Raw genomic sequence first — 27,975 nt, 5'->3', positions numbered from 1 at the left:
TATACCTAATGAGGGTACATGAAAGAAAACCCAAGAGCTCATGGATGCATTAGTGGTCTCCTGCCCTTCCTGATGCCAATTCTCCTTTATTTTAACAGTGGATACTTTGTTTATACTGATTAAAGAGTGCAAGATATTAATGCATCCATGCGCCCTTGGTGTTTTTTTCATGTTACCTGATGCTGTTGGATTTTCCCTGATCCTGAGTATGTGGTATAGCAGGAAGCATGAACCCCTTGAGTGTCAGATGTCCATGACCTGTTGGTTTTCCTTGGATAGAACTTTTATTCAGTGACTTTTTGGGGATTTTGTAATACACTTGGGACTTCTACAATATATTTTCCTTTCCTTATGTGAACTTTTTTGGGAGAGTAGAAGAAAAAAAAATTAGACAACTTTTTCACTCTTTATTTTTGTTGCACTTTATTGGACACTGAATTACTCATTGTTTTTGGTCATACTTCAGATTCTGGTTATTACTGAAATTGGTGCACTATGGATTGATTTATATTTTATATTCAATATTATCTGAATTATTTATTTGGCACGTAATGCACTTTACTGTTTATTGTCATTAGATGCACTTTATGATAGATGGATGCTATGATATTTTTATGCGTTTAGATTTAATACTTTGAAGACACATTCACCAACTGTTGGAAATTATTTGCACATTGGGTACTGTAAATCTGTCCTATAAACAAAAGAGCCTGTTGATCCGGTAAGGCCTACAGAGCATCTGCCAGCAGTCTTACCAGGACAGCATACCCCATCTGCCTAGGCCAGTCCAGCAATGAGGATTATGAGGGTGCCCCCATATCAATCCTGTGAAGCACATGAGTAAGAAGTTTCAGGGGTGAAAGGCATAGATCATGATGTACCGATCCTATAGAGCCATCAGAGCATTCATTGCTTCCACTAGAAGATCCCTGTACCTGCAAAGAAACCCATCTAGTTTACTGTTGAATCTGTAGCAGAAGGTCTACATGTAGCATCCCCCACTTACGACACAGGTCCTGCAACACCTGCAGGTTTAGGGCTAACTCCCCTGGCTCTACGTGCTGAGGAAGTCTGCCTGCCAATAGTCTATGCCTAAGATGTATACAGAGTAGGTGGTGATGTGAAGTTCTGCCCAGGACAGAACAGATCTGATGTACCTCTCTTAACATGCCAAGACTTCTGGTTCCTCCCTGATGATTGATATGAGCCACCACCATGGCAATAACCAATTGAATCAAGTTCCTGGGTGTTGACTAAGTCCCCTGCATCAACAGGGTGGCCAGGACTCCTCAGCCTGACAGGCTGGCGTCTGCCAACCTGGTCCTCAGTTACAAACAAATTAGTCTGTCCAGGGACCTCAGCAGAGGGCAGAGGAACTAGCCACACCTGATGGAGCTAAAGATAACCTGGATGATGAAATAGACTAGTAGCAGAGAGCAACATGATTCCAGACAGCAGATGTCTGCACAATCAGGAGGCAACCTGCGAGCAGCTCCGGAGTCCTCAGTAGAGTGAGAGTTTGGGGCATTCGCTACTGTCTCCCTGTGTTTAGAATTAGACATGTGATGGTAACACCTTAGGGACTCCTAAAACCCAGGCAGCTTTTAGCACCTGAGGGTTGGATGGCCTGAGTTGACCACAGTAACTGTGGGAGAGCAGCAAAAACGGGTGTTCCACTTGACTTTTGTATGTAAAAATGAAGAGATGTTTCCTCCCCACATTGTTAGATTGGGCATGTTCTTTATCTGTGCTGTCAGTCTCTGGTTTGGTCAGTGTTTCCTGCAAGATAGCCCTACTTGTGTGGCCACTGTGTGCAGTTACACTTTGTTTAAAGAAAAAGTCATCCATTTTTATGTCCTCATTAACGGACCAGCCGCCAGGCAGGTTGGCTCCCCTGCGCGAAACCACGTCACTGTACGTGGTCTCGCAGGGTCCGGATAGCGGGTGTGGGCGCGCTGCACAGCAGGGGTGCCGATGCTCGTCGCCGACGGTCGTGATGACCGCTGGCCACAAGTGATCATGACCAGGAGACATAGAACAGGGACGAGTGTGTGTAGACACACACTTCCCTGTTCTGACAGGAGCGACAGATCGTATGTTCCTATTAGCTAGGAACCATGATCTGTCACTTCATGTAGTTAGTCCCTCCCCCTTCAGTTAGAATCACCTCCCAGGGAGCACAGTTAACCCCTTCACCCCCCCTATTGTTAACCCCTTCACTGCCATAATGTGGCGCTAAAAAAACTGAGGGAAATTTTTATTTTTTTTATATATTTTTGGGGGATATTATAGCAAAAAGTAAAAAATAATGTGTTTTTTTTTCAAAATTGTCATTCTTTTTTTGTTTATTGCGCAAAAAAAAAAAAAAACAGCAGAGGAGAGGTGATCAAATACCACCAAAAGAAAGCTCTATTTGTGGGAAAAAAAGGATGTCAATTTTGTTTGGGTACAAGGTTGCACGACCGCACAACTCTCAGTTAAAGTAACACAGTGCCAAATTGCAAAAAGTGCTCTGGTCAGGAAGGGAGTAAATTCTTCCAGGGCTGAAGTTGTTAATCTCCTCTATTGGTGACCATAAGTGCTCATTTTATAAAGAGGTATGTGTGCAAGGAAACTTCCAATGTGTATACAGTGTGGTGAATCTCCAATCCTGGGACCGGGTTTTGGGAACAGCCAGCAGTCTGGCTGGATGATTGCACAGGTGGGTCTTGGGTTTAAAACAAAGCCAACACCATGGTTCTGGGCTCCACCCTCCCGAGGAGTCCAGGCGAGTAAGGGAGAAGAAGTGTGCATGTCTGCACAGGTCGGTCTGTCAGAGCAGACAGAGGGTCCAAGCTTGTGGGCTGAAAGAGAAGCTGTTAAAGAGTGCTGAGGTACTGGGTGTACAGGAACTCTGTTAAAGAGCCAAGAGGGCTGCAGCAGAAGTCTGAGCAGCAGTGCTGCTAAAGAGAGCCAGGTGGCTTGGTATTTTTGGTTCTACATACATTACTGCTGTGGAAAGCTGAAACCCCTGTGTGGGCAACTATTTTGTTATCTGACTTTTCTTTCTTTAATAAAAGTGGGCCTACGAGCCCTTAAACGACATCTGGTGTGGATCCAGCTCACTGGTAAGCTCTACCTTTAAGCTACAATAACCCCCAAATGTTACAAGTGGTGTTCGAATGCGGGCAGAAGACGGTGGAATCCGGGTCCTTGCTCTACAGTAAGTTAAAGTCAGGAACTATTGGCTGTGTGTGGAAGTGCAGCCAGGCAAAAGGCATTGCGTGTTGCAGGTGGTGTACCTGTGAATGAAAAGTCAAATTTTTTTTTTTTTTTTTCCTTGCTATGAACTGTGTTTGTGTGCATGAGACAGCACAATCAGTGTGTGCAATGTGCAGGTGAGGAAAGCTTGCATGAAGAGAAAAGCAACTTGCTTTAAAAGAGACACTTTCATTTTCCTGGACTGTTTAAAGTTGTTCTGGAGTCTCTAAGTATGGGGCGGTCAAAGCTCTTAAAAGAAGCCAGGTTTGCTGAAATGAGAGACAGAGCTCTGTGGTTGGAGGGGATGTTACCGCCCGAACGAGCCCCATACATACCTGATCAGAGTGTATCCAGGAGAAAAAGGGCTGGGGTTGTCCCTAGCAACACTGGTGCAATGAGTGCACAGGTGACTGCTGTTATGGAGAGTCCACCAGCATTTGAATCTGCAGTGGATTGGTGCAAGCGGCATTTAGCAGCACTGAACCAAGCTACAGAGGAAAGGAAGCCAACCCTCAGTGCAAGGGGAAAGCCGCTGGATGTCCATAACTGGAAGAGGGCTGTTGTTGCCCCTGGCAAAGCTGCTGCAGTTAAAACAGCTATTGTGAAAGATGTGAATGTGTCACAGCATGAGACGGGATCCGGCAGAGAAAAGCCCATGCTATATGCAAGGAGAGAGGCTGATCAAAGGCTGAGGATGAGAGTGGTTGCCCATAGCAACGCAGAGGAAGCCAGTCGGGCTGTCTCTGTACCATGGGCTATGTCTAATAAGGATCGTGGAAAGTGGCTTAAGGAGGAGCCAGTTTATTATGTTGGAGAGAGCCAGCAAAGTTCTGCTGGGAGAGTGCGGTCTCCCATGGCAACCTGAGTGAAATTTATGCCTGAAAGGAGCTGCAGTAGAGGTTTGGTTCAGCGTCCCCACAAAGAGGCCTGTGCATTCCGGCCAGCTGGGAATCACCAGGAGAGAATCGCTTTGGGAAAAAGTCGTCCAGTAACATGCCTGGAATGTGGCCAGCTGGGGCATGGCATGTTTTCTTTCCCTAGGTTGTGGAATACGGCTGGAGATAATGTTGCTGAGAAGGTTTTGTCTGTAGGCCCAGATTCCGGTGAAAATATGTTTGCAGTCACCCCTAGCAACAAGAAGTTTCCTGTTGTGCCTGCAGGGGGTGCTAAGCGGTGGGAGATGCCTGCTGTAGTTTCATCCCATGGCCACCAGGAGGTGTTGGCCAGTAAAAGTGCAGCAGAGGACTGGTGCATAAGACGACGTACTCAAATGAAGATGGTGACCCCAACTACTGCGGTGGGTAAGACTGTCTTTAATGAAATGATGGCTGGAACTGCTGATTTCATGTATAAAAGGACTGGTTACGAGACTGTCCATGACGATGTGAGAGTGACCCCAGTTAGTGGGGCCACTGAATGTGCACTTGAGAATGACTTTTCCCTATATAGTGGGAATGCAAGGGTTAAAATCCAAATAGAACCTGTGTTGATGTCTAAAAGTGTTGTGTCTAATGACTATCAGGCTCAAGTTGACCATGGGCTAGGACAGCCTACAAATGCGAAAATGCTATAAGTGTTACTGTTAATGAAAAGTTTAATGCTGTTGGGAAAACTTTTGCTCTGAAAGAACCTGGGGTTATCAAAAATGGGCCGTTGCCTGTAGCAACTGGTGGTAAGACAGCACAGTTGTCCACAGGAATCTCCAGGGAACTTCATGTGTTGGAGTCAGAGGTTGCCCTGGACAACTGCGATGTCACTCTGGTGGGACAGAATGGAACTGTACCGTGTAATAGTAATGTGTTAGTGCAAGCTGCTAGTACTAAAAATGTGCAGGTAAATGGTGGATTAACACAACCTGTGAAAAATGCAAAGGTGTGTGAGGCTTATGAAATGCAAGCTGAGAAAGGTGGTGAATATGGTGTATTGCAACCTGTGCTACCACAGTCTGACATGATTTACAATGACTGTTGTAATGAGTCTGCAACTAAGCCAGTCTGTTCTTATGTGTCTCCTTGGGCAGATGGATTGGTGCTGAGGAGTACCGCAGAAGGGAGCGCACATACAACAGATTGGGATAGTTGGAGCAAAAATCTTATCTCCCTGATAGATAAGGCTTTTATGCACAAAGATAAGGTGGACACGGTTTCTGCTGAACCAGCAGGAGGGGCTGCAGAACAGCTTGTACCTGAGGGCGCGGTGGCTGCTGCAGGGGTTAACCCTGGTGAGCAGGATGAACCAAATAAGGGCACAGCAGAGACATTGTCCGTGACCCACAAAACTGAGGTTGGCATGGAGTGTCAACGTGACGTCACTGGTAATGTTCTGGAGCAGTTCACTGATGCTGAGCCTGAGAAGTTGGGTATGAGTCCAGCAATTGGCAGCGCTCTGGTGGAGCACCAGGCTGTGTTTACCTCCAGCCGGGAGGAGGTTCCGTTAACCATTGCAACTTTTCAAGTCTCAGCAAGTAAGTCTCTCTGCATCCCCAGTGTCATGAAAATCCCCAGGAAGGACTTAGGTCTGGAGTCAAGGGCCTGGTTTATAACCGAAGCATTAAAAGAGATGCTTGAACTTTGGGATGTACAGCCAATCTATACTAGTGTGTCTCCTCCACAGTCTGATGGTCTGGTATTGTGGAGTACCACTAGGTGGAGCACTGTATGGCAGGCTTTACAGAGCAAAGCAAAACGGGACAGGAATGGTTTATTCCTAAATTTGCTACTTTTGTTAAAAGTTGCCGCTACGTATGCTGCTAGATTAGATCCAGAAGAAATATTTGAGACAGACATTGGAGAAGTTGAAAATAAGCCTAAATTGCCTGTGGTTACACCTCCTAACAGCCAGATGGGAAGCATTTCTGCTGCTATGGTCCAGTGTGGTGCTGGTAAGTTGGTGAAGGGCGTGTATACTGCACCAGTAGAAAAACCACATGAGGTGGAAGGGCCATGTGTGGACCTGAAAGCAGCAGAGATCCTGACCAGGGCTCAAACAAAGGTGGTTAAAGAGACTGGGGTCCCCAGTCCAATGGTTGGTTTAGGTGACAAACCTAATAAGGTCCCCGGGACAGGGGAATGGACAAGGAGCATGGTAAAAATTGTATGTGGATAAGACGAGAGCTTGCCTGTTCCGGTGGATAAAAATACAGGTAGCATCAGAACGGGTCAAGTGGTAGGACAGCTGCCTGCAGAGTGGGTGAACCCAGGGGAGGTGGTGTCCTGTGAGGTTCCTGTGGGTGATGGCGGCCCTACAGTATGTGTGCCCTCTGTGGACTCTACCCTAGCAAATGTTGGAAAAAAAGGCATTTGTGACATGTGCAACATTGAGAGGTCTAATGTTGGTTTGAATATGTCTGTCAATGATGAACCAAATAATGTGTTAATGGTACATGATAATGTGGTGTCCAAAGGTACAGGTAAACCTAGTAATCAATTAGTGACTGCTGAGTCAGGTACCAGAAATAGGAGGTGGGGTTCTGTTCTAAACACTATAGAAATAGGCCCCCTACAGTCTCAGAACAGTACTGCTGAGAGAGTTTTGGGGAAACCTGGGAACCTGAAGCGTGGAGGCAGAAGGGTTGGTAGGAAGACCAACGGGAACCCATTAAGATTTCAGGAGAGGAAGTGCTTATGGAAATGCACTCGGAAGAAAAGTTGGGAAGGTCGCATCAAAGCGCATAGCAGAGTGACAGTAAGGCTTAGAGGGAGACACCAAAGGAGGCATTGGGTGGAGTTCCCCGTTAGGAGAAGCGAGGTTGGACAGGAGGGTACTTCTGTAAATGGTATCTGGCACAGAGGTGCCAAAAGTAACTTGGGTGTTCCGCCCTCTGGGTCGAAACAAAGGGGGGGGGATATGTGGTGAATCTCCAATCCTGGGACCGGGTTTTGGGAACAGCCAGCAGTCTGGCTGGATGATTGCACAGGTGGGTCTTGGGTTTAAAACAAAGCCAACACCATGGTTCTGGGCTCCACCCTCCCGAGGAGTCCAGGCGTGTAAGGGAGAAGAAGTGTGCATGTCTGCACAGGTCGGTCTGTCAGAGCAGACAGAGGGTCCAAGCTTGTGGGCTGAAAGAGAAGCTGTTAAAGAGTGCTGAGGTACTGGGTGTACAGGAACTCTGTTAAAGAGCCAAGAGGGCTGCAGCAGAAGTCTGAGCAGCAGTGCTGCTAAAGAGAGCCAGGTGGCTTGGTATTTTTGGTTCTACATACATTACTGCTGTGGAAAGCTGAAACCCCTGTGTGGGCAACTATTTTGTTATCTGACTTTTCTTTCTTTAATAAAAGTGGGCCTACGAGCCCTTAAACGACATCTGGTGTGGATCCAGCTCACTGGTAAGCTCTACCTTTAAGCTACAATAACCCCCAAATGTTACAACAGTAAAACCTTGGGCTGAGTGTAACTTGATTTGAGAGCATTTTGCAAGACAAGCAAACATTTTTTTATAAATTATTACTTGACAAACAAGCAATGTCTTGAGATACCTGTAATATATCAAGTACACGTCACAACTGATATAAACAAGGCCAAGGATAAATCCAATTGAAAAAGACCAAGCTTACTTACCGACCAGCTCACAGACAACCTAATCAACCTGTCTAACAGTATGCGATAAAAGCAAGGGTTTAATCTGCACACATTTGCAAATGCATGCGTAAGGCACCAAGCCTCACCACAGCAACCTGGTATCTGTGGTCCCTAACACTAACTTATAAGTGTCTCCACAGTGGAAGCACATGCATTCAGATGGATAGGTGAGGGCAGGTGGACTGAAGGGGAGCCACCCCTTCTTAAAGGTACAGGAGCACACTGAGAACCCAGCATGTAGCTCAATGGCTGCGAAGGTGTCAGTGCATTGTCTGACCAATATTACAGTAATACAAAAAAAGCGCCACTGCCCCCATCTATAACTGGCTATCGCAGTAAGCGGCATTGGGGGGTGACATAAGGTATAAACAAGGCTAAGGATAAATCCAAGGGAAAAAAAAAAACAAGCTTACTTACTGACCAGCTCGCAGACAACCAAATCAACCTGTCTAACAGTATGTGTTAAAAGCAGGGGATTAGTCTGTACGCATTTGAAAATGTGTAGAAGGTACAACATTTAGCAACTCACATGGTTGATGATTAAAACAGACACATCAAAGTATGCAGACATCCGGGGTAAAGGTGTCCACAGAGACCATCCTCTGCACCGCCATCAATATCGACCCCTTCCACGCCGCACTCCATGAACGCTTCAAGCCTTGCTTTCAGAAAGCTCTACTGCAGGATAGACTTCCCGATCACCATTGCAGACTGACAGCGGTGAGAGCCAGCAGTGCAGAGGATGGTCTACATGAACAGCTTTACCCCAGATGTCTGCATACTTAGATTTGCCTGTTTTAATCATCAGCCATGTGAGTTGCTAAATGTTGTACCTTCATTAAATATAGCCATATTGCTACATTTAGAGGCACCTCTCTTCTCTTTTAAACTCTGTAGCACCAGCTGGATTTTGCTTTAAATCCCTTTGTGGAGGCTGCCATTTGTGAAAGGGCGTGTAGGTTGCACAACCTATCACATTGCTATAAACTTTTTGTTTCAATATTTTTATTAGGTTTTTAGAGATGGAAACTGAAACAAACATTCTACATAAGCAGGTTAAACTCTTATCCAAATGAAAATAGAAATTCAAAGAGAAATAAGAAAAATAAGAACATGACATTGTACAGTGTCAATGGGATAACAATAGTAACAATTGGAGAAATGCAGGGGTGGTATTGTTGACTCCATATAAGGAGGTAGCTCGTCCTACTGCAAGAATGGAGAGATAGACAGGGAACAAGCTGTGGGAGTTAGTCATGACAATGAGAACCTTGCTATGCAGTTTTACCAGGTAAAGCAAGGGTACCAGTCTTTTTCTGCCTTAAGCAATTTGCCTTCAGCAGAGGATAGCATCTGTTCGTAACCAACATGAGTGTTGGTTATAGATATTACTTCGCTAAGGAGAGATGGAGCATGAGATTTCCAGTGTCGGGCAATAGCTAGCTTGGGCGCAAGCAATATGTGTGTAAGTAGCTTGTGGAAATGATGTGGGTAATTCTCTATGCCCAAATTCAAAAGAGCTATTTGGGGGTTATAGATCTAGGAATGTATGTTATTTCGCTAACTAGTTGGGAAAATGCAGACCAAAAAGGTGGTTAGTTTGGGGCATCCCCAGAAAATCTGGTAAAGGTTCCCAGGTTTTTCGCACTTCCTTCAGCAGTTGGGAGAGGGGGACTCCATTTGTGCACCAGGGTCAGAGTTATATACCATCTTAGGGCAATCTTGTGGGACAACTCCCTTAAGTTAGTGAAGCGAGTGGCTTTGAAGGTGGCTCCTATTGCTGCCAACCATCGGGACTTATAAAATGTTTGCCCAAGGTCAATTTCCCATTTGAACATAGAAAGTTTACAAAAAACGGATTTTGAAGCAGGTTATAGAACAATGTAATACCCTTTCGATTAGGCACCCTATTGGTTAGGTAGACTGATCCAGGTATTGGTTTCAATATATAAGCGTTATGCAGCAGGCAATGGGTTATTTGCAAAGATCTAAATTAATATGATGTGGATAGAGCATATTTATTTTGCAAGCTGGCAAATGGTTTAAGGAGATCATGCATGTATAAATCAGAGATTTGGGTAATGCCTTTGAGCATTCATGGGCAGAGGGTAAGGTTTGGGATATGTTGGTGGAGTGTTGCTATGGGGAGTGAAGGTTCTAGGCCCTGGTGGGACTTTGTGGCCTAAATGTTGATATACCGTAGCTGAGGCTATGATTGTAGGGGAAAGGAGTGTACTGCGAGGGTTGAGAAAAGGTTGACCATGTAGCCAAGAGTAAAAGGTCATGCTCCGTCACTTGGGATGGAAAGATTAAATGTCCTTCCATGGGCATGATTAGTTGGGCAATAACCAAGCTTTAAGTTGTTCCAGAATGTTCTGGTCGCAAAGTAATAATCTTTGAAGTCCAAAAAACCTGTACAATCCACCCTCCTGTGCTTGAGTAAGTTGGCACTGGAGCATCTTGATTTACCATGTTGCCAAACAAAGCAACATATGGTGGATTGGATTGAGTTAAAGAAAGTTGTTGGTACAGGGATAGGTAAAGCACGAAAGATGTAAAGTAATTGGGGAAGTTTAAGCATTTTAAATGTAGCTACCCGTCCTAACTGTAATATTGAGTTTTTAGCTGCTTCTAATTCCTTAGGTAGGGAGTTGATAAGAGGGGTATAGTTTGCTTAGTGTAAAGAGGAAACGTGCCTAGTCAGTTGGATACCTAAGTAGGGTATGGAGTTTGTGGCCCAGATATACGGGTATTGGTCTTGTAGTGTGGTTTTCAAAAGAGAAGGTATCCCCAGATCAAGGATGGATGATTTAGTAGCATTTACTTTATTTAAGATATAACACTAAAATTAGACGATACCCTTTGGCCTGCAGCCAGAGAGGGAGTCGGTTTCGTAAGCATTAAAGATGACATCATCAGCAAATAGATTTTGTGCTCTGTGGGGCCGATAAGTAAACTTTAAATGTTTTTGTTGGATCTGATGGTTTCTGATAGGGGTACCATTCTTAAATGAAAGATAAGTGGAGAGAGAGGACATCTTTGTCTCGTGCCATTAGAAATGTTGAATGGCTTAGAGAGCATGGCAGAATGATAGACTTGGGCTGATGGGTGAGAGTAGAGGGCTATAATTGCAGCGAGGATGTGACCACAAAAAACAAATTTCTGTAGGGTCTTGGTCAGATAGGGCCAATGAACTCTGTCAAAAGAATTCTTTGTATCCAAAGATACGAGCAGAGAAGGCATCCGAGATCATTGAGCGTAGTGGATCACGTTAATCATGAGGCGAGCGCCATCTGAAGTTTGCCAACCTTTTGTGAAACCAGATTGGTCAGGGTGGAATAAATCAGGTAGTAAGTCTATAAAAGTCAGTTTGCTATAACTTTTGCATAAAGTTTGATATTGTGGTTAAGGAGGGAGATCGGTCGAAAGTTTTGGGGGGGTATGGTAGTAGTCAGACCAAGTAGTGGGAAAAATACATGAGTCGGAAATTTTCTGCAGAAGCCACTTATCTGATAGAAACAGGTTGATTCAGGAGTAAACATTGTGGCACATAGATAAGAAAGTATAGTCCAGTTTCGTTGCGTATTGGCATCGCCATACATCATGCAGTTGGAAATCACATAGGAATGGTTCTAGGGAAGGTCTTCCTCTCTTGGACAGATTTGATGAGTCTACTTGTGGATCTTGAGTAATGTTGAAATCTCTGCACCAAAGGAGAGACCCATGTTGAACTTTCGAGACCTTTTTATGTAGCTTCTTTAGAAAGCATATTTGATGGATGTTAGGTGCATATACATTCACGAGCATGTAGGGAGAGTTATTTAAAATAAAGGAAAGGGATAGTCGGCACTCAGGATGACATCCAAAATAGTATTTTTTTTATTAAATGCATGTACAAAGCTGTAAAACAACCTACACTTTTCGGACGTAAGTCCTTAGTCATGGCTGACCATCCCTTTCCTTTATTCTGGTACGTTGGAGGTGTCAGCAGCCTCCATGTCTGAGCACCGGCTGGAGCTTTTATGTGGAAAGGTGGCAGTGCCTATACACCTGTTTTCCTTAGAGCTATTTAGTAAATATGTGGAGTTTGTGCAGAGCATGAAAATGCATTTCTTGTGCACAGAGGATGTTGCACTGGGGATGACAGGGCTAGTTTCCAAAGCAAAGCTCTCTTAGCTGGGTGGTTTAAGCCTTTTGTGTTAACGGGTTGCCAGATGTATCGGACACTAAAATTTGGGTGTGTGCGATAAGTAAAGACAATAGGATGTGCCACCCAAACGTTGTACTTACGTTGAGCTGCTATTACAAGGACTTAAGGTTGGTTGGATCCGGAAAAAAACATAAAATTACAGTAAAATAGCGTCTCAAAAAAAAGAAAAGAGTTGATAACTGTTAAACACTTCCTGTGTATAAAGCACAATGATGCTCAGGAAAGAAATCTGGGATTAAAAGTTCTTTAAAGCCGGAGATCAGTAGATACCAGGTTGGGCTCATGAGTTATGAGCTGTTCCTTGGTACCAGTTAATGTGGTTTGAGTCTTGGTTGAGTTGAGGCTGCAGAAAACTGGTTAATGGCATCAGATGCGCTGAACCTGGGTTTTCTGAAGCAGGAGGATCTGGAATTATACCCCAGATATGAAGTTGTTGTAGTTCTGCTTGGACATGCTTGGAGCCTTAAAAAGGTAACTAAAAATTTGGCAGGATTAGCCCATTGATACAGAATTTCATGGTTTGCGTAGGGCCTTCATTATGGTGTTTAAATGCCTGCACCTTTGCAAGGTGTGTTGGGAGAGGTCTGCATACAGTTGTAATTGGGAATATGGTTCAAACAGAGTTCCTACAGATTTTGCTTTTTGCATGAGTTGATCCTTGACATAATAGAAGAGGATGTGCAGGTTTACATCCCTGCATATCAAATATGGCAAATGTCTGGATTTAGGGAGTCTATGGATGCAATCTATTACTAGCTCAATATTTTTAAGCTTTGGCAGTAGTGTTTTTTTCGTAAGCCTCTAACATGGGGGACAGATCTTGCACATCTTCGGAGATTCCCCTGATCTTAACATTATTTCGGCAGGACCTATCTTCTATGTCTGCCAACTTGTCTTTGATCTAGATGTGTTCTTTAGATTGTGCTTCATGAGCATCTATTAAATCATTGATGGTATCAGCATAGTCCCTCATTTTAACTTCCATGTGCTCCACTCTGCTCCCAGGGAGGACACATCTTGTTTAAATTGCTGCACACGAGTGATCATATCTGACTGAATAGTACTCCTGAGAGACAATAACATTTCCTTTAATGCAGTATCCAGCACTGGCTGTTTAGTGGTAGGGAACAAAGAAATGGCGTCAGACTGAGCTATTATAGACCCAGGATTAGTGGATGGATGGCTCACCTTGTGTGGATCTGTAACAGGAGAGTCCATCCTCATCTGACCTTTGACTGGGCTTCCTTTACGTGGGGTGCTGGGAGGAGAGCTGTCTGTGCCTGTGTCATGGAGCTGGAACTCCATGCTGTTGTCAGGGAGAGCTGCAGCCACTGCAGGGTAATTTTATGACATGACAGTGAAGGCGACTGAGTAAGGCACAGAGTCAGCGCCATCTTGCCAGCGTCTCTCCACCGGCTGATGCATGAAAGCTGTCTGCTTCTGTAAGCACAGCTGCTCGTCCTTTCACTTGGCTGCCATAGTGCAGGGGAGACATGCAGTGGTGGGAGCCTGGTAAGTGGGGAAAAATGCAGCAGATTGCCGAGGAGAAGTCGCTGGTGCCTGTCCGAATTCACAGAGCCTCAGAGATCCACATCCATCTTGTGCTCCAGCCGGCCACACCCCGCACTGCTATAATCTTTTCATATGGACTATAAACTGAAAGACCTATGAATAAATGGTTGTGGAACTAATCATCTGAGTTTTCTTTATTTCCGATGGGGAAATTCGCTTTGATATACAAGTACTCTGGATTACAAGCATGTTTCAGGAACAAATTATGTTCGCAATCCAAGGTTTTATTGTACTCGTTTTCCTAAGCGTCATTGTGACACTTCTATAACACAAGGCACCACCTACTGTATCTCAAATTACGTGTTTTATTATAAATTGGGTAAAGCAGCTGTGGACTTTCACTGAATTTATACTTTGGATACAATTCCCTTAGCGGCAAGATAAATACAGGAACTTTTCAACTTTTCTATAGGATTGGTGGCAATTCACCTAATTATTTGACATAGATGTTACCATATGACATATGTTCTATTTTTCTGTTTTGTTTAGAGCCCTGTTTTGCTGTGATGACCAAACCTTTGTTCATAACGTGAAGATATATATATATATATATATATATATATATATATATATATATTTTTTGCATTTCCAAATACTACCGATTTTTGTTTATTTCAATTTAGTTGCGATTGCAGTTGAAGCTGTTCCCCATGGACTTTTGCAGTGTACATAGATGGGGCATTTATATAGGCCATGTTGCTCACTCCTGTTGGATCATTTCACATACACTTAGATGATGTTTATTAACCTTTGAGATTCAGTGACGTGTGCATTAAAACATATGTTTAACCAGCATACCAGGATCGTTTGGGGCCACGCAGAACCCCTTTCGTCAAGCATGTGACATCACATGCCTGACAAAGGGGTCCTGTATAGCTCCAAACCATTGCACTTTACCATTGTGATGTAATCACTTGAGTAAATGCAGTATTTGGTCAGTGTTTTAAAGATCTGTGGTATGCTGGCAATATATAAATTGGAGTATGGTACTGATTTCCAGCTGTTGATTGCAACAGCGCCCTCTTACATCTTGCCATTTCCAGCAATCTGTGCAATGGGCATAATACACATATGTGTGCATTCAATGGCGGGATGCCATTGCCATTAGTTTTTGTACTAAACATCTCAAACATGTGCTGACAATTTTTGGCACTTAAATAACCATTTAGCTCACATGTTAAGCTAAGGTACAAATCTAGAAAAGAGTTATAACCAAAACATTAATAGCACCTTAATGTCTTCACTTTTCTATATTCAGCACTTGCAGCTGTAACTAGTTTGTATATCTATTATGTGCAAGTGTAATTTGTTAAAATGTAGTAATATATTATACAATAATATATTGTATATATTGTGCATACTTGTCTGTATAATACTTTTGAAAAGCTATTTTTACTATAATAAATTATATTTCATCAGCATTTTCATCATGCTGCTTATTCATTTTACTATTTATGAAACATTAGGAAATGCTTGATTACCTGCATCAGGCCATAAGCATTGCCATGATCACCCCATTTATTGGCGTCCAAAGCATTGCCAGCACGTGATTCACGAGACATGATTGCTGCAATTATAGCTGGGTCCACATCAGTTTTCCTGGACACAGAAATGATCTTCTCCTTGTAAGAGTTTACCCTTTTCAGATCTGTTTCTGCTAGTTTTTCAGATGCTTTTATCCCTTTAAGAAAGTAAAAACAAAAACTGTCATTGAAGATATTAACGGAATGTTTTTATATAGCAAGAAAGGTTACAAATTTGACCCAAATCTCAAACTACAACTTTGAAATTGTATACAGATATCCAATGGTAAAAAATGAACAAAATAATTATTATAGGAAGCGTTCGTGATTTTTAGATTAAAATGTAAAATACGTAAGATTTTTTTGCACTTTCAATTTGATCAATATGCGTTAAGGTTTTAAAAACCTATTCTGTGTTCTTACATGACTGCTAGAGCAGTCATTAAATGACTATTTTATGTACTATATTTTTGTATAGGTCTCTTTAGTGCGCTGCTCTTTACGGTTTGTTTATTTTCATCCATGTTTTTCCCGAGTGGTGGACAGCTGCACAAAGGCACTTAAATTCTACATCAATATTTGGATATGACTGGTTTTAAACTAAACTAAATTTATCTTGATATAGACTGTTCATGGGAGCGCCCAAAGACTCTTTTTGTGTATGTATAATTTATGCCCTTAGAACACCCGACTGTGCTCCCTGCATGTTGTGCCTCTGTATGTGGCCAGGCTGTGTAAAATTCTCACACATGTGGTATTGCCATACTCAGGTGGAGTAGTAGAATGTATTTTGGGGTGTAATTGCAAGTATGCATATGCTGTGTGTGAGAAATAACTTATTATGACAATTTTCTTAATTCTTAAGTTTCTTAATTTTCCCAAGAATTGTGGGATAAAATGACAACTTAAAAAAACTCACCCTGCCTCTTACTAAATACCCTGGACTGTCTACTTTCCAAAAAAGGGCCATTTGGGGGGTATTTGTACTGTCCTGACATTTCAGGTCCTCAAGAAATTAGATGTCAGTACATCAGGTATGACCAATTTTCAATGCTTAGCACCATAGCTTGTAGACTAACTTTCACTAAATATTATACACTAAGTTGGGTTATTTTTATCAAAGATATGTAGCAGTATAAATTTTGGCCCAAATTTATGAACAAAAATTACACATTTGCAAAATGTTATAATAGAAACTAAAACAAACAGAGCGTGTTTTTTTTTTTTTTGGAAAAATTGTCTCTTTTTTTAAGTTATATCGAAAAAATAAAAAACCCAGTGGTAATTAAATACCACCAAAAGAAATCTCTATCTGTGTGAAAAAAAATGGTAAAAATTTTGTTTGGGTATAGTGTTGCATGACTGAGTAATTGTCAAAATGTGAGAGCACTGATAGCTAAAAATTGGTCTGGGCAGGAAGGGGGTGACAGTATCCTGTATTGAAGTGGTTAAAGGGGTTGTAAAGGTTTTTCTTTCTTTTTTTTAATAACAAACATGTTATACTTACCTCCACTGTGCAACTCGTTTTGCACAGAGTGGCCCCGAACCTGGTCTTCTGAGGTCCCTCGGCGGCTGTCTCGGCTCCTTCCTGCAAGGACTCCACAACTTCACGCAAGCTCCCTCGCATGATGTGGAGTGCTTGCGGGCACACTCCCGTGATACAGCCGGCGGCTATAACCGCTCACTGTATCCCTCGGCCCCACCCCCGACGCACCGCATCATTGGATGTGATTGACAGCAGTGTGAGCCAATGGCTGCGCTGCTTTCAATCCATCCACTGTAACCAATCAGCGGCCAGGCTGATTGGCGAAGAGGATGTTAGGGACGAGTGCAAGACTTTCGAGGGGTCAGGTAATTATAACTGGGGGGGGGGGGGCTGGAAAGGCCAGAATTGTCAGATGTTTTTTCACCTTAATGCATAGAATGCATTAAGGTGAAAAAACATTTACCTTTACGTCCCCTTTAAAGCCAGGAGACCAAAAAAATGGTTACAAGTCTACAGATGCCACTTCAGCTGTGAACTTGTTTTAACCTGCTGACTATTTGGACATACCAGACACGTCAAAAGAGACAAACTAGTTAACCACACGCAAAATGACCTACCTGGTATGGCATTTGGCTTCCAACGGTTGCACTCCCCAGTACAGTTTTTTTTTTAGAGATGGCGGTCGGGTCTATTGTAATAGCCAACACTCTCCCCCCCCCCCCACCGGCCATCTTCCACAGCTCTTTCAGCCTATCCCGGCACAGAATCGGGTCTTCGTTATAGAAACTCAAAACTGATGGCATGACATCACTTCTGGTTTACCTGGCTGTCATCTGCAGCATTTTTTGAATATCAAAAGTATTCAAAAATGCAGATTTTGGTATTTTAAATGCTTTCAGGTGTAAAGGAGGACTTTAGGATCTTATTGACTCCATATCCCTCCATAAACAGTACCTGTAACATCCCTATTGCTGTCACCAGAATGTTTACACTCCTTGTGACAGCAATTAAAGTGATAAAAAAAAATAAAACAGTATAAAAATCAGTGTAAAAATAAAAATAAATAAAAAAAAGTAACTTAAAAAGCCCCTGCCCCCCCCCCCCCCAAAAGCGAACGTGCGCGTGGAACCCACACGTATGGCGATCATCCAACACATGTGAGGTATCACTGTGAATGTCAGATCATGGGCAGCAATTCTAGAACTAGACATCCTCCATAGATATAAAGTGGTAACCTGTAAAGGCTTTTAAAATATTGCCTATGGATTGTAAAATTTACACTGTTTGCACGGGAGTGTGGAATTTTAAATTGTCACATATTTTATATGTTACATAAAAAATTGGGTTATGCATTGTGTTTTTTTGTCCCCTAAAACTTGAAAAAAAGCTGCGCAAATACCGTGGGACCAAAAAATAAAAAATGGAATGACCGCTAAATGTCTCTGCTAAAAAAATAAAATAAAATTAAATATATTTATATTATATTATAATATAATGTTTGGGGGGTTTCAAGTAATTCTCTAGTAAACAAAACAGTTTTGTTTTTGTTTTTTTTATGTAAAAAAAAAAAAAGCCTGGGTCCCTAAAGCGGTAGTAAACCACAGTTAATGAAAAAAAAAAATCCCCTGCAAGGCAATGTCATAAGGTGCATCGCATCCTAGCACATTATGAGATACTAACCTTAACACAAAAGCCCTCCAGCACCACACTGTCACTGATGAGAGAGCTTACATCTTCCCCTGGTCTTCCTTCCAGGTTTGCAGCCTCCGACTACATGAGTGGCCGGGGGCGTGGTGATGTCACTCTCTTGCATGCATGCGAGAGAGTGACATTCGGTCATTCTGTTGCCGTCCGAGGGCCCGGAGCCATTAGGGGACTGTGCCCAGCCCAACCAGAGGCCCCTTGAAGCGGCTGTAATACCACTAACGGTGCGCTGCTCCCCGCCGGCCCCTCCTTCCCTCCCCTCCATTGCAGGTGCTTGCACTGTATGCAACATCACTTAGGACGGACGAGAAGAGAGGAGGGGCCGGTGGGAGCTGCGCACTGTTAGCGGTATTATTACAGGCATCGGGTGACCGGGGTAAGTGAAAATACGATTTTTGTACTTACCGTAAAATCCTTTTCTCTGTAATTCACCAACCGACACAGCTCCTCTCTTAGCCATTGGGTTGATATGCCCGATTACTAGGAGATACAAGGCATTAGTTGTAATACAACACTCAGAACTTAGTTCCTCCCAGGGGCCGGTCCCTTGGGCAACAACCCTCCAACCTACCATGCAGCCATCAGTACGTCAACAAGCAGTATAACGTAAAGAGAAAAAGGAGGGGTGGGTGCTGTGTTGGTCAGTTGGAGTAAAAAAAATCAAATTTTCTCTTTTATTCATCGACCGACCCAGCTCCTCTCTTAGCCACCCAACAGTGCCAAACGAGGGGTGGGAAAACAGCATAGAAACTTCATCCACCATGGCAAGTGGGAACTAGTGAAACATTACCCACAAAAAACAACAGTGCATGGAGAAATCCACCACAAAACCAGGGTACCCTCAACAGGAGTGACTACCCACAACCGCACCAAAAACTGAGGAATGTAATGCAACAGCACATTAACTTACTGCGTTTTTATCGAAAAACCAGGTCGCTGCCTTACACACCTGAGCGACAGACTCTTGGTGTCGGAAGGCCCAAGACGTTCCAATTGCCCTTGTGGAGTGGGCTGTGACCAGAAAGGGGGCACCTGCCCCTTCAAGGCATAGGCTTGTACCACAATCTGTCTGATCCACTTGGAAATGGTGGCCGACGAGACCGCCATGCCTTTCTTAGGACCGGCCACCGAAACAAACAGCAAGTCTGACCTCCGAAGGGGAGCAGTGGTAGACAAATGCACCTTCAGAGCCCGAACCACGTCCAGAGCATGAAGGGCCACCTCCTTAGGGTGTTTCAGCTTAGGACAGAGACATGGTAATACAATGTCCTCATTAATATGAAACGCAGAGACCACTTTCGGTAGAAAAGACTGTTGGCCGCAACACCACCTTATCCTTGTGGATAGGGCGACTTGCAAGACAAGGCTGCCAGTTCCGAAACCCTCCTGGCCGATGTGATGGCCACTAGAAAGACCACTTTCTGGGAAAGAGTCAACAGGGGAATGTCAGGGCTCTGCACACGCGGTTGGGCAGACCGGGCATCGGCGTGTTTGTGCGCGCCAGTGTGCATCCCGGGCGCACACGCGCGTTGGCCGTGCGCGCACCACGAGCACGCACGTGCACGCGCTAGCGCGGTTTGGCGCCAGTGGGCCTATTTAAAGGTGACAGCCGCACTTGTTCAGTGCTGTTTTGTCTGCAGCTGTACCTGAGACTTCTGTTACCTGCCTATCTGTTTACCGTTATTGACCCGACTCACGTCTGACTCTGCTGCCTTCTCCTGCTCTGATCCCGGCTTGTCTGACCCTGCTTATGGACTGCTGAACCTCTGCTAGCCTGTGACCTTGCTTCTGCCTGCCGCTGCACTCCTTCCAGGATCCACTACCACTGTTCCAGTGTCTGCTGCTTTCCGGCTGTGTGATCGTCCTTCTGTTCTACCAGCTTCTGCCAGTTCCTGCAGTTCCAGCCGTCCAGAGGACTACTCCCACTGCCTGCATCTACTGCTGCTTCCGGCTCAGACACTCCTACCCCACTGCGCTCACGGGTCCACTGTCTCACTCCAGTGGACCCTGAACCAGAGTTGTAAGAGAAGTCTTCTTCACCAAGTCAGGCTCACCTCCCAGGTACCTAACAGTACAAAACAGCCATGACTGAGCCTGCGGGAGAAGCTTCTGCTATGAAGGAGATCTGCTCACATCTGGCAGCCCTCACACAGGCTGTGAAATCCCTCCAGGAAGGCTACACCAGATTGGAAGAACAGGTTCAACACCTGTCCGGTCCCAGTTCTACGGCTGCTGCCCCTCCTCCGCTTCCTGCCCAACCAACTCCCCAGCCTGCAGTGGTGATGCTCCCTCCAGAACCAAGAGTGCCTATCCCGGAAAGATTCTCAGTGGATCGCTCCAAATTCCAGGCCTCCCGCAATGCTTGTCAGCTGTATTTTGCTCTTCAACCAAGAACTTTTTCTCTAAAAGCTACTAAGGTGGGATTCGTGATTTCCCTGCTGCAGGGGGAACCTCAGGCCTGGGCCCATCACCTCCTGGAGGGAGACAGTGCCCTGACTCAATCCCTTCCTTCTTTCTTTGAGGCCATGGCACAGCTGTACGATGATCCGCAGCGAGCCGCCACAGCTGAATCTGCTCTTTCTGCACAGAGTGGCCGAGGACTATGTTTCGGACTTTAGGCGCTGGAGTGCAGACACCCAATGGAACGAGTCAGCCTTGAGACACCAGTTCCGCATGGGCCTTTCTGAGGGACTTAAGGATGAGCTTGCTCGTGTTGGTACTCCTGATTCCCTGGAGGGCCTAATCACGCTCACTATCCAAATTGATCGCCGGCTTCGGGAACGCAGATCCGAACGCTCCTCCCAACTCCATTGACCGGCCTGGATGACTGCAAGGGTCCCGACTCCTGCTACTCGCTATCTTCCTGCTCCTCCAGTGGGTCCTGTCAGTCCAGCCCCTGACACTGATGAGCCGATGCAGCTTGGACTTATGCGCCCCACCTTGTCCCCGGAAGAACGTGCTCGTCGCCGACAGTTGAACCTGTGTCTCTACTGTGGAGGGTCTGGTCACTACATGAACAATTGCCCTGTTAAGACACGTAAGTGCCTCACTTCTGTGTCTTCCAGTCCTGTACCCTTGCCAGTTAATGCCACCCATGTTGCTCTCCCTCTCTCTTTGCAGCTTCAGGAAAAGACGGTCACTATCAACGCCATTATTGACTCCGGAGCTTGCAGCTGTTTTGTTGATGCCACTTTTGCCAGTTTGCACTCCATATCTCTTCGGAAGAAAGCTCATGGACTATCTGTTTTCCTGGCCGATGGCTCCCGCCTCAAATCGGGTGCGGTAACCCAAGAGACCCTACCCTTGCTGGCCATCTCCCTGTCTCAGCACAAGGAACTACTGACGCTTGATGTAATCTCATCTCCCCTGTTTACCGTAATCCTGGGCATACCCTGGCTACAGGCCCTTAACCCCGCTATTGACTGGTCCACTGGGGAGGTGAAGTTTCAGTCCCCATATTGCCTGGAACATTGTTTACATGGAGTACCTGTCCAGCCTGCTGCACTTCTTTGCCTGGACTCCGATCAGGACTTGTGTCAATCAGTGCCAGAACCATACCACGAGTTCCTTGACGTCTTTAGCAAAAAGGGGGCAAACTCTCTTTTGCCCCACCGTCCATATGACTGTCCCATCGAATTCCTCCCCGGAGCTGAGATTCCATTTGGACGCATTTTTCCCTTATCAGAAAAGGAGCAGGAGGCATTGAAGACCTACATCATGGAAAATTTGGAAAAGGGGTTCATCCGCCATTCTACTTCACCAGCAGGCGCAGGTATATTCTTTGTTACCAAGAAGGACCAGTCGCTCCGGCCCTGTGTGGACTACCGTGAACTGAACAAGATTACGGTCAAAAACCGTTACCCTCTGCCCCTGATACCAGAGCTCTTCCAGAAATTAAGGTCTGCCAAGATTTTTACCAAGTTGTACTTAAGAGGGGCCCACAACTTGGTTCGCATACGCCTGGAGATGAATGGAAGACAGCCTTCCGAGCCCGCTTTGGAAATTATGAATACCTAGTCATGCCCTTTGGCCTCTGCAATGCCCCTGCCACCTTTCAGCATCTCATTAATGATGTGTTTAGAGACTTTCTGGACATTTTTATCATTGTCTATCTGGACGACATTCTGATTTTCTCCAGATCTCTTGAGCAACACCGTGGACATGTGGGCAGGGTGCTGCTCCGTCTCCGCCAGCACGGACTGTATGCCAAAGCCGAGAAATGTAAGTTTGAGCAGCAAGACATTCAATTCCTCAGTCTTGAGCTATCCCCAGCAGGTATCAGAATGGATCCGCAAAAAGTATCCGCTATTCTGGACTGGCCTGCACCCAGGGACAAGAAAGGAATTCAACGTTTCGTAGGCTTTGCAAACTTTTACAGGAAGTTCATCAAAGGGTTCTCTGCCTTTATCACCCCCATCACTCAGTTGACCAAGCAGAATGTTCATTTTCACTGGGTGCCAGAGGCCCAGGAGGCCTTCGTAAGACTCAAAGGACTGTTTACTTCTGCCCCCATCCTCAGCCTCCCTGACCCATCTCTACCTTACATCCTTGAAGTGGATGCTTCTGAAGTGGCTGTAGGGGCGGTGGTGTCTCAACGTCAAGGCAGTAAAGATCTGATGCACCCTGTAGGATTCTTTTCCCAGAAACTCTCTCCTGCTGAGAGGAACTACAATGTCGGTGATCGAGAACTGCTGGCCATTAAGTCGGCATTGGAGGAGTGGAGATACTTATTGGAAGGTGCAGTACATCCTGTATTAATCTATACCAACCACAAAAACCTCGAATACTTAAGGACTGCCAAACGTCTGAAGCCCCGGCAGGCCCGTTGGGCCCTGTTCTTTTCTCGGTTCTGCTTTCAGATCATGTATCGCCCTGGCTCAAAGAATGTGAAACCAGATGCGCTCTCGCGCATGTATGACTGTTTCAAAGACTCAGCTGTTCTGGAAACTATTCTACCTGTGAGCAACTTCCTACTCGTGCAACCAGATCTCCTTTCTCAGATCAGAGAGACATCTTTGAACTCACCCACTCCTCCAGGAATTTCTTTGACATCCAGGGAGGGCCTTTTGTGGAAGGGCAGTCAAGTGTTTGTTCCGGAGAATATCCGATTAAGAGTCCTCACCCTGCTTCATGACCACCCATTGGCAGGGCATTTTGGGGTCCGCAAGACTTTGGAGCTTGTGCAACGCACTTTCTGGTGGCCGGGCTTAAAGGAATTTTGTGCTAAGTATGTCAGTTCTTTCCCTGTTTGAATCCGAAGTAAAACAGTTAGGAACCGAGTCTGGGGACTTCTGAAACCTCTTCATGCACCTGATCGGCCTTGGCAAATGATCTCTATGGATTTTATAGTCGAGCTTCCAACCTCCGAGGGTTGCACAGCCATTTTTGTAGTTGTGGATCGACTTTCCAAAATGGCTCATTTCCTACCGCTGAAAGGAACCCCATTGGCATCAGAGACAGCCCGTATCTTTGTCAAGGAGATCATTAGGCTACATGGGGTACCTGCCAATATAGTGTCAGACAGAGGGGTCCAATTTACATCCCGGTTCTGGAGGGCCCTGTGTGAGCTTTGTCATCTGGCCTTTGTCATCTGGCCTTGTCATCTGCTTATCATCCCCAGACCAACGGGCAGACTGAGCGAACAAACCAGACTCTTGAACAATATATCAGATGTTTCACATCCTTTGTATAGGATGATTGGGTGTCTCTTCTGCCCCTAGCAGAATTCGCTTATAACAATGCCAGTCATTCAGCCACAGGACAGTCCCCGTTTTTTGCCAATTATGGGTTTCACTTATAATTTCTCCCTGATTTTCTTCCAGAATCTTCAGTGCCAGCAGTCCAGGACACAGTGACCTTCCTCAGCCGTAACAACTGGGTTTTGCAAGAAGCAATAACCAAGGCCCAAGCGGATAGCAAGAAAGCCTTCGATCGGAAAAGAAGGGGAGAATCGGATCTTAAAGTCGGAGATCAGGTATGGCTTTCTACTTCTAACCTTAAGTTAGCCTGCCCATCAAAAAAGCTTGCACCCAAATTTCTGGGCCCCTTCCCGGTGAAGAGGAAAATTAACGAAGTCTCCTATGAGTTGTCCCTACCTGTATCAATGAAGGTGCAGCTATTTTTCCATGTGTCTCTGCTAAAACCTTCAGTACCTGACCCCTTTCCCAATAGAGGTACTAGACCACCTGAACCCGTCATAGTTGATGGTAGTGAAGAATATGAAGTTGAGGCTATTCTGGACTGTAGAAGATGGCAAGGGCAAAGACAGTTTCTGATTAAGTGGAAGGGTTACGGCCCAGAGAGCAATTCTTGGGAACCTGATAGTAACCTACACGCTGGAAGATTAATCCGTGAGTTTTTTTCTTCTCACCCGGAAAAAAGGAACATCTTGGGCATCCGGAGGTTGCCCCTTGTGGGGGGGCAATGTCAGGGCTCTGCACGAGCGGTTGGGCAGACCGGGCATCGGAGTGTGTGTGCGCGCCAGTGTGCATCCCGGGCGCGCACACGTACGCGTGCTAGCGTGGTTTGGTGCCAGTGGGCCTATTTAAAGGTGACAGCCGCACTTGTTTAGTGCTGTTTTGTCTGCAGCTGTACCTGAAACTTCTGTTACCTGCCTATCTGTTTACCGTTATTGACCCGACTCAAGTCTGACTCTGCTGCCTTCTCCTGCTCTGATCCCGGCTTGTCTGACCCTGCTTATGGACTGCTTATCCTTGATGCTGAACCTCTGCTAGCCTGTGACCTTGCTTCTGCCTGCCACTTCTGCCTTCTGCCTGCCTGATCTGACCCGGCCTGTTTGACTAATCTTCTGCTTGTTCCAAGTGTTCTGCACTCCTTCAAGGATCCACTACCACTGTTCCAGTGTCTGCTGCTTTCCGGCTGTGTGATCGTCCTTCTGTTCTACCAGCTTCTGCCAGTTCCTGCAGTTCCAGCCGTCCAGAGGACTACTCCCACTGCCTGCATCTACTGCTGCTTCCGGCTCAGACACTCCTACCCCGCTGCGCTCACGGGTCCACTGTCTCACTCCAGTGGACCCTGAACCAGAGTCGTAAGAGAAGTCTTCTCCACCAAGTCAGGCTCACCTCCCAGGTACCTAACAGGGAATCTCCCTGAAATTTTCAAATGGCGGTTTTTGAATCGCCAATAACACCAGGTTCAAATCCCATGGGGGTAACGGTGGACGCACCGGAGGGACTACATATCGTACCCCCTGAACGAAGGTACTCACTAATGAGTGAGACGCCAGGGGTCGCTGAAAAAAAGACAGCCAAGGCTGAAATTTTCCACTTAATGGTGCTTAACGCCAATTTCTGGTCTACTCCTTGCTGAAGAAACAGCAGGATCCTGGATATAGAAAAGGAGTGCGGATGCCATCCTTTCTCCTCACACATGGAGATGTAGGCCTTCCAGGTACGATGGTATATCTTCAGTGAAGAAGATTTTGGTGCTCTTAACATAGTTGGAATCACTGAGTCCGATAGACCCCGGTTTCTCAACACCTGGCTCTCAATAGCCATGCCGTTAAGGCCAGCGATGGTAAAGCAGGATGGAAAAAAAAAAATCGGACCTTGAGACAGAAGATCCTCTTGCAACGGCAGTCGCCAGGGAGCGTCTGCCACCAGACTCACCAGGTCTGCGTACCAAGGACACTGAGGCCAATCTGGGGCAACCAGTATTACTGTAATCCCCTCGGCTTCCACTCTGCGAAGCAGGCGTGGTAACAGTTTCAGTGGAGGAAAAGCGGAAATCAGCTGGTACTGATCCCACGGAGCCACCAGCGCATCTGCCCATGGATCTCTTGTCCTGAACATGAATCTTGGCACCTTCTGATTGCGACAGGAGACCAGAAGATCCATGTCTGGTGTGCCCCACTTCAGGCACAGGAACCTGAATATCTCCGGCTGCAACACCCATTCTCTTGGGTCCAGCATCTGGCGACTCAAATAGTCCTCCTGCCAGTTCTCCACTCCCGGGATGTAAATGGCCGACAGGGCCGGTACGTGTCGCTCTGCCCACCGAAGTATGTGAGCGACCTCCTGTGCAGTGGCTGCACTTCTTGTTCCCCCTTGGTGATTGACGTATGCCACAGCCGTGGCATTGTCTGACTGGATCCTGATCGGATGCCCCTGAATTCTCATCAACCATGTGGAGAGGCATAGCTTGATCGCTCTCAATTTGAGCAGATTGATCGGCAACTTGGATTCTTCCGTCGACCAGAGGCCCTGAGCCAACTGAACCCCCATCACTCCACCCCAGCCGGATAGGCTGGCGTCCGTTGTGACCACTGTCCACTTCAGAGGCAGGAACAATTTCCCAGACTGAATCACCAGGGACCTCAGCCTCCAGATCAGTGAGTCTCTGACTGACTGGCTCACCTGGATCTGACGATCCAGGGACAACTGCGATTTGTCCCATTTTGTCAAAATCTACTTCTGCAGGACTCTGGTGTGGAACTGGGCATAAGGTACTGCCTCGAAGGAGGCTACCATGAGACCCAGGACTCGCATGCAAAAGTGGAGCGATGACCACTTGCAGTTCATAAGCAGTTTTACAGCGGATCTCAGAGTCTGCAGTTTGTCTGAAGGGAGAAAAACTCTCGCTTCCATGTAGTCCAGCAGCAAGCCTAGGTACTCCAGATGCTGGGTCGGGGCAATCACCGACTTCTTTAGGTTCAACAGCCACCCAAATTCTTGCAGGGTCTGCATGGTGATCGCCATATCCTCCTATAACTCTAAGGCAGAAGATGCCCTCAGGAGGAGATTGTCAAGGTATCCCACGATCACGATCCTACGTTGCTGCAAAACTGGAGCCAATACCTTGGTAAAGACTCTGGGGGCTCATGCCAGACCAAAAGGAAGAGCCACAAACTGGTAGTTGGCTTCCCCGACTGCAAACCGCAGAAACTTTTGATGCTGAAGGCATATGGGTATGTGCAGGTACGCATCCTGGATGTCCAAGGACGCCAGGGAGTCCCCTTGATGCAGCGACTACTGAACGAACTGATTCCATTCTGAACCTCTGCACTTTTACAAAGTGATTGAGGGCTTTTAGGTCCAAGATTGGACGTACGTTCTTGGGAACTACAAACAGATTTGAGTAGAATCCTTGGAAACGTTCTGATTCCGGAACCGGTACAAGCACCCCGTGATTCAGCAGGTCCCTTACTGCCCCCAAGAGGGCCTCCTAGCGAGCCGGGGATAGGGGTATGCTGGAGGGGAAGAATCTGTTTGGCAGCCAAGTGAGAAACTCTATCTTGTAGCCTCAGGAAATCAGATCGCAGACCCATTGGTCGTATAACCGAGAGGACCACTGGGCTGCAAACTCCCGAAGGCAACCCCCCCACCGAGATACGGGTTGGGGCAAACCTTCATGCGGTAGCACTTTTATTCGCAGGATTGCGGTTCCAAGGACGTTTTTATCCATCCGTGGATGTCCTGTTAGGCAGGGGACGTTTTGTCAAAGCTCCGGGCCGGACGAAAAAGCCGTTTGTGAGTGGAAAAAGAGGGCCCTTGCCTACGGCGTGGCTCCTTAGCCTTCCTGGCCTGTGGGAGTAGGGTACTCTTGCCACTGGTGCCATTTTTAATAATGTCATCCAAAGAGGCTCAGAAGAGCCAGTCGCCAAAGGAGGGAAGGTCCGTCAGGGCTTTTTAGATGCCTGGTCAGCA

The 27,975-nt window shown here is 45.9% G+C and overlaps 1 protein-coding gene across 1 annotated transcript in view; it reads right to left on the bottom strand.

The window, feature by feature from the left end:
• The window catches only part of LOC143983255 (lysozyme g-like), a 92,151-nt gene that overhangs the window by 20,373 nt on the left and 43,803 nt on the right, over nucleotides 1–27,975 (bottom strand). Inside the window, exon 4 of the mRNA XM_077482727.1 lies at nucleotides 15,079–15,278. Coding sequence (XP_077338853.1) covers nucleotides 15,079–15,278 — 200 coding nt within the window. The remainder of the gene's footprint in view (nucleotides 1–15,078; nucleotides 15,279–27,975) is intronic.

The sequence above is a fragment of the Lithobates pipiens genome, unplaced genomic scaffold (genome assembly GCF_037356315.1).
Source record: "Lithobates pipiens isolate NorthernLeopardFrog02 unplaced genomic scaffold, aLitPip1_a1.2 Scaffold_16, whole genome shotgun sequence".
In the NCBI taxonomy this organism is placed as follows: Eukaryota; Metazoa; Chordata; class Amphibia; order Anura; family Ranidae; genus Lithobates; species Lithobates pipiens.
The sequence above is the reverse complement of the archived record's forward strand: the minus strand, read 5'-3'. Positions and strand labels throughout refer to the sequence as shown.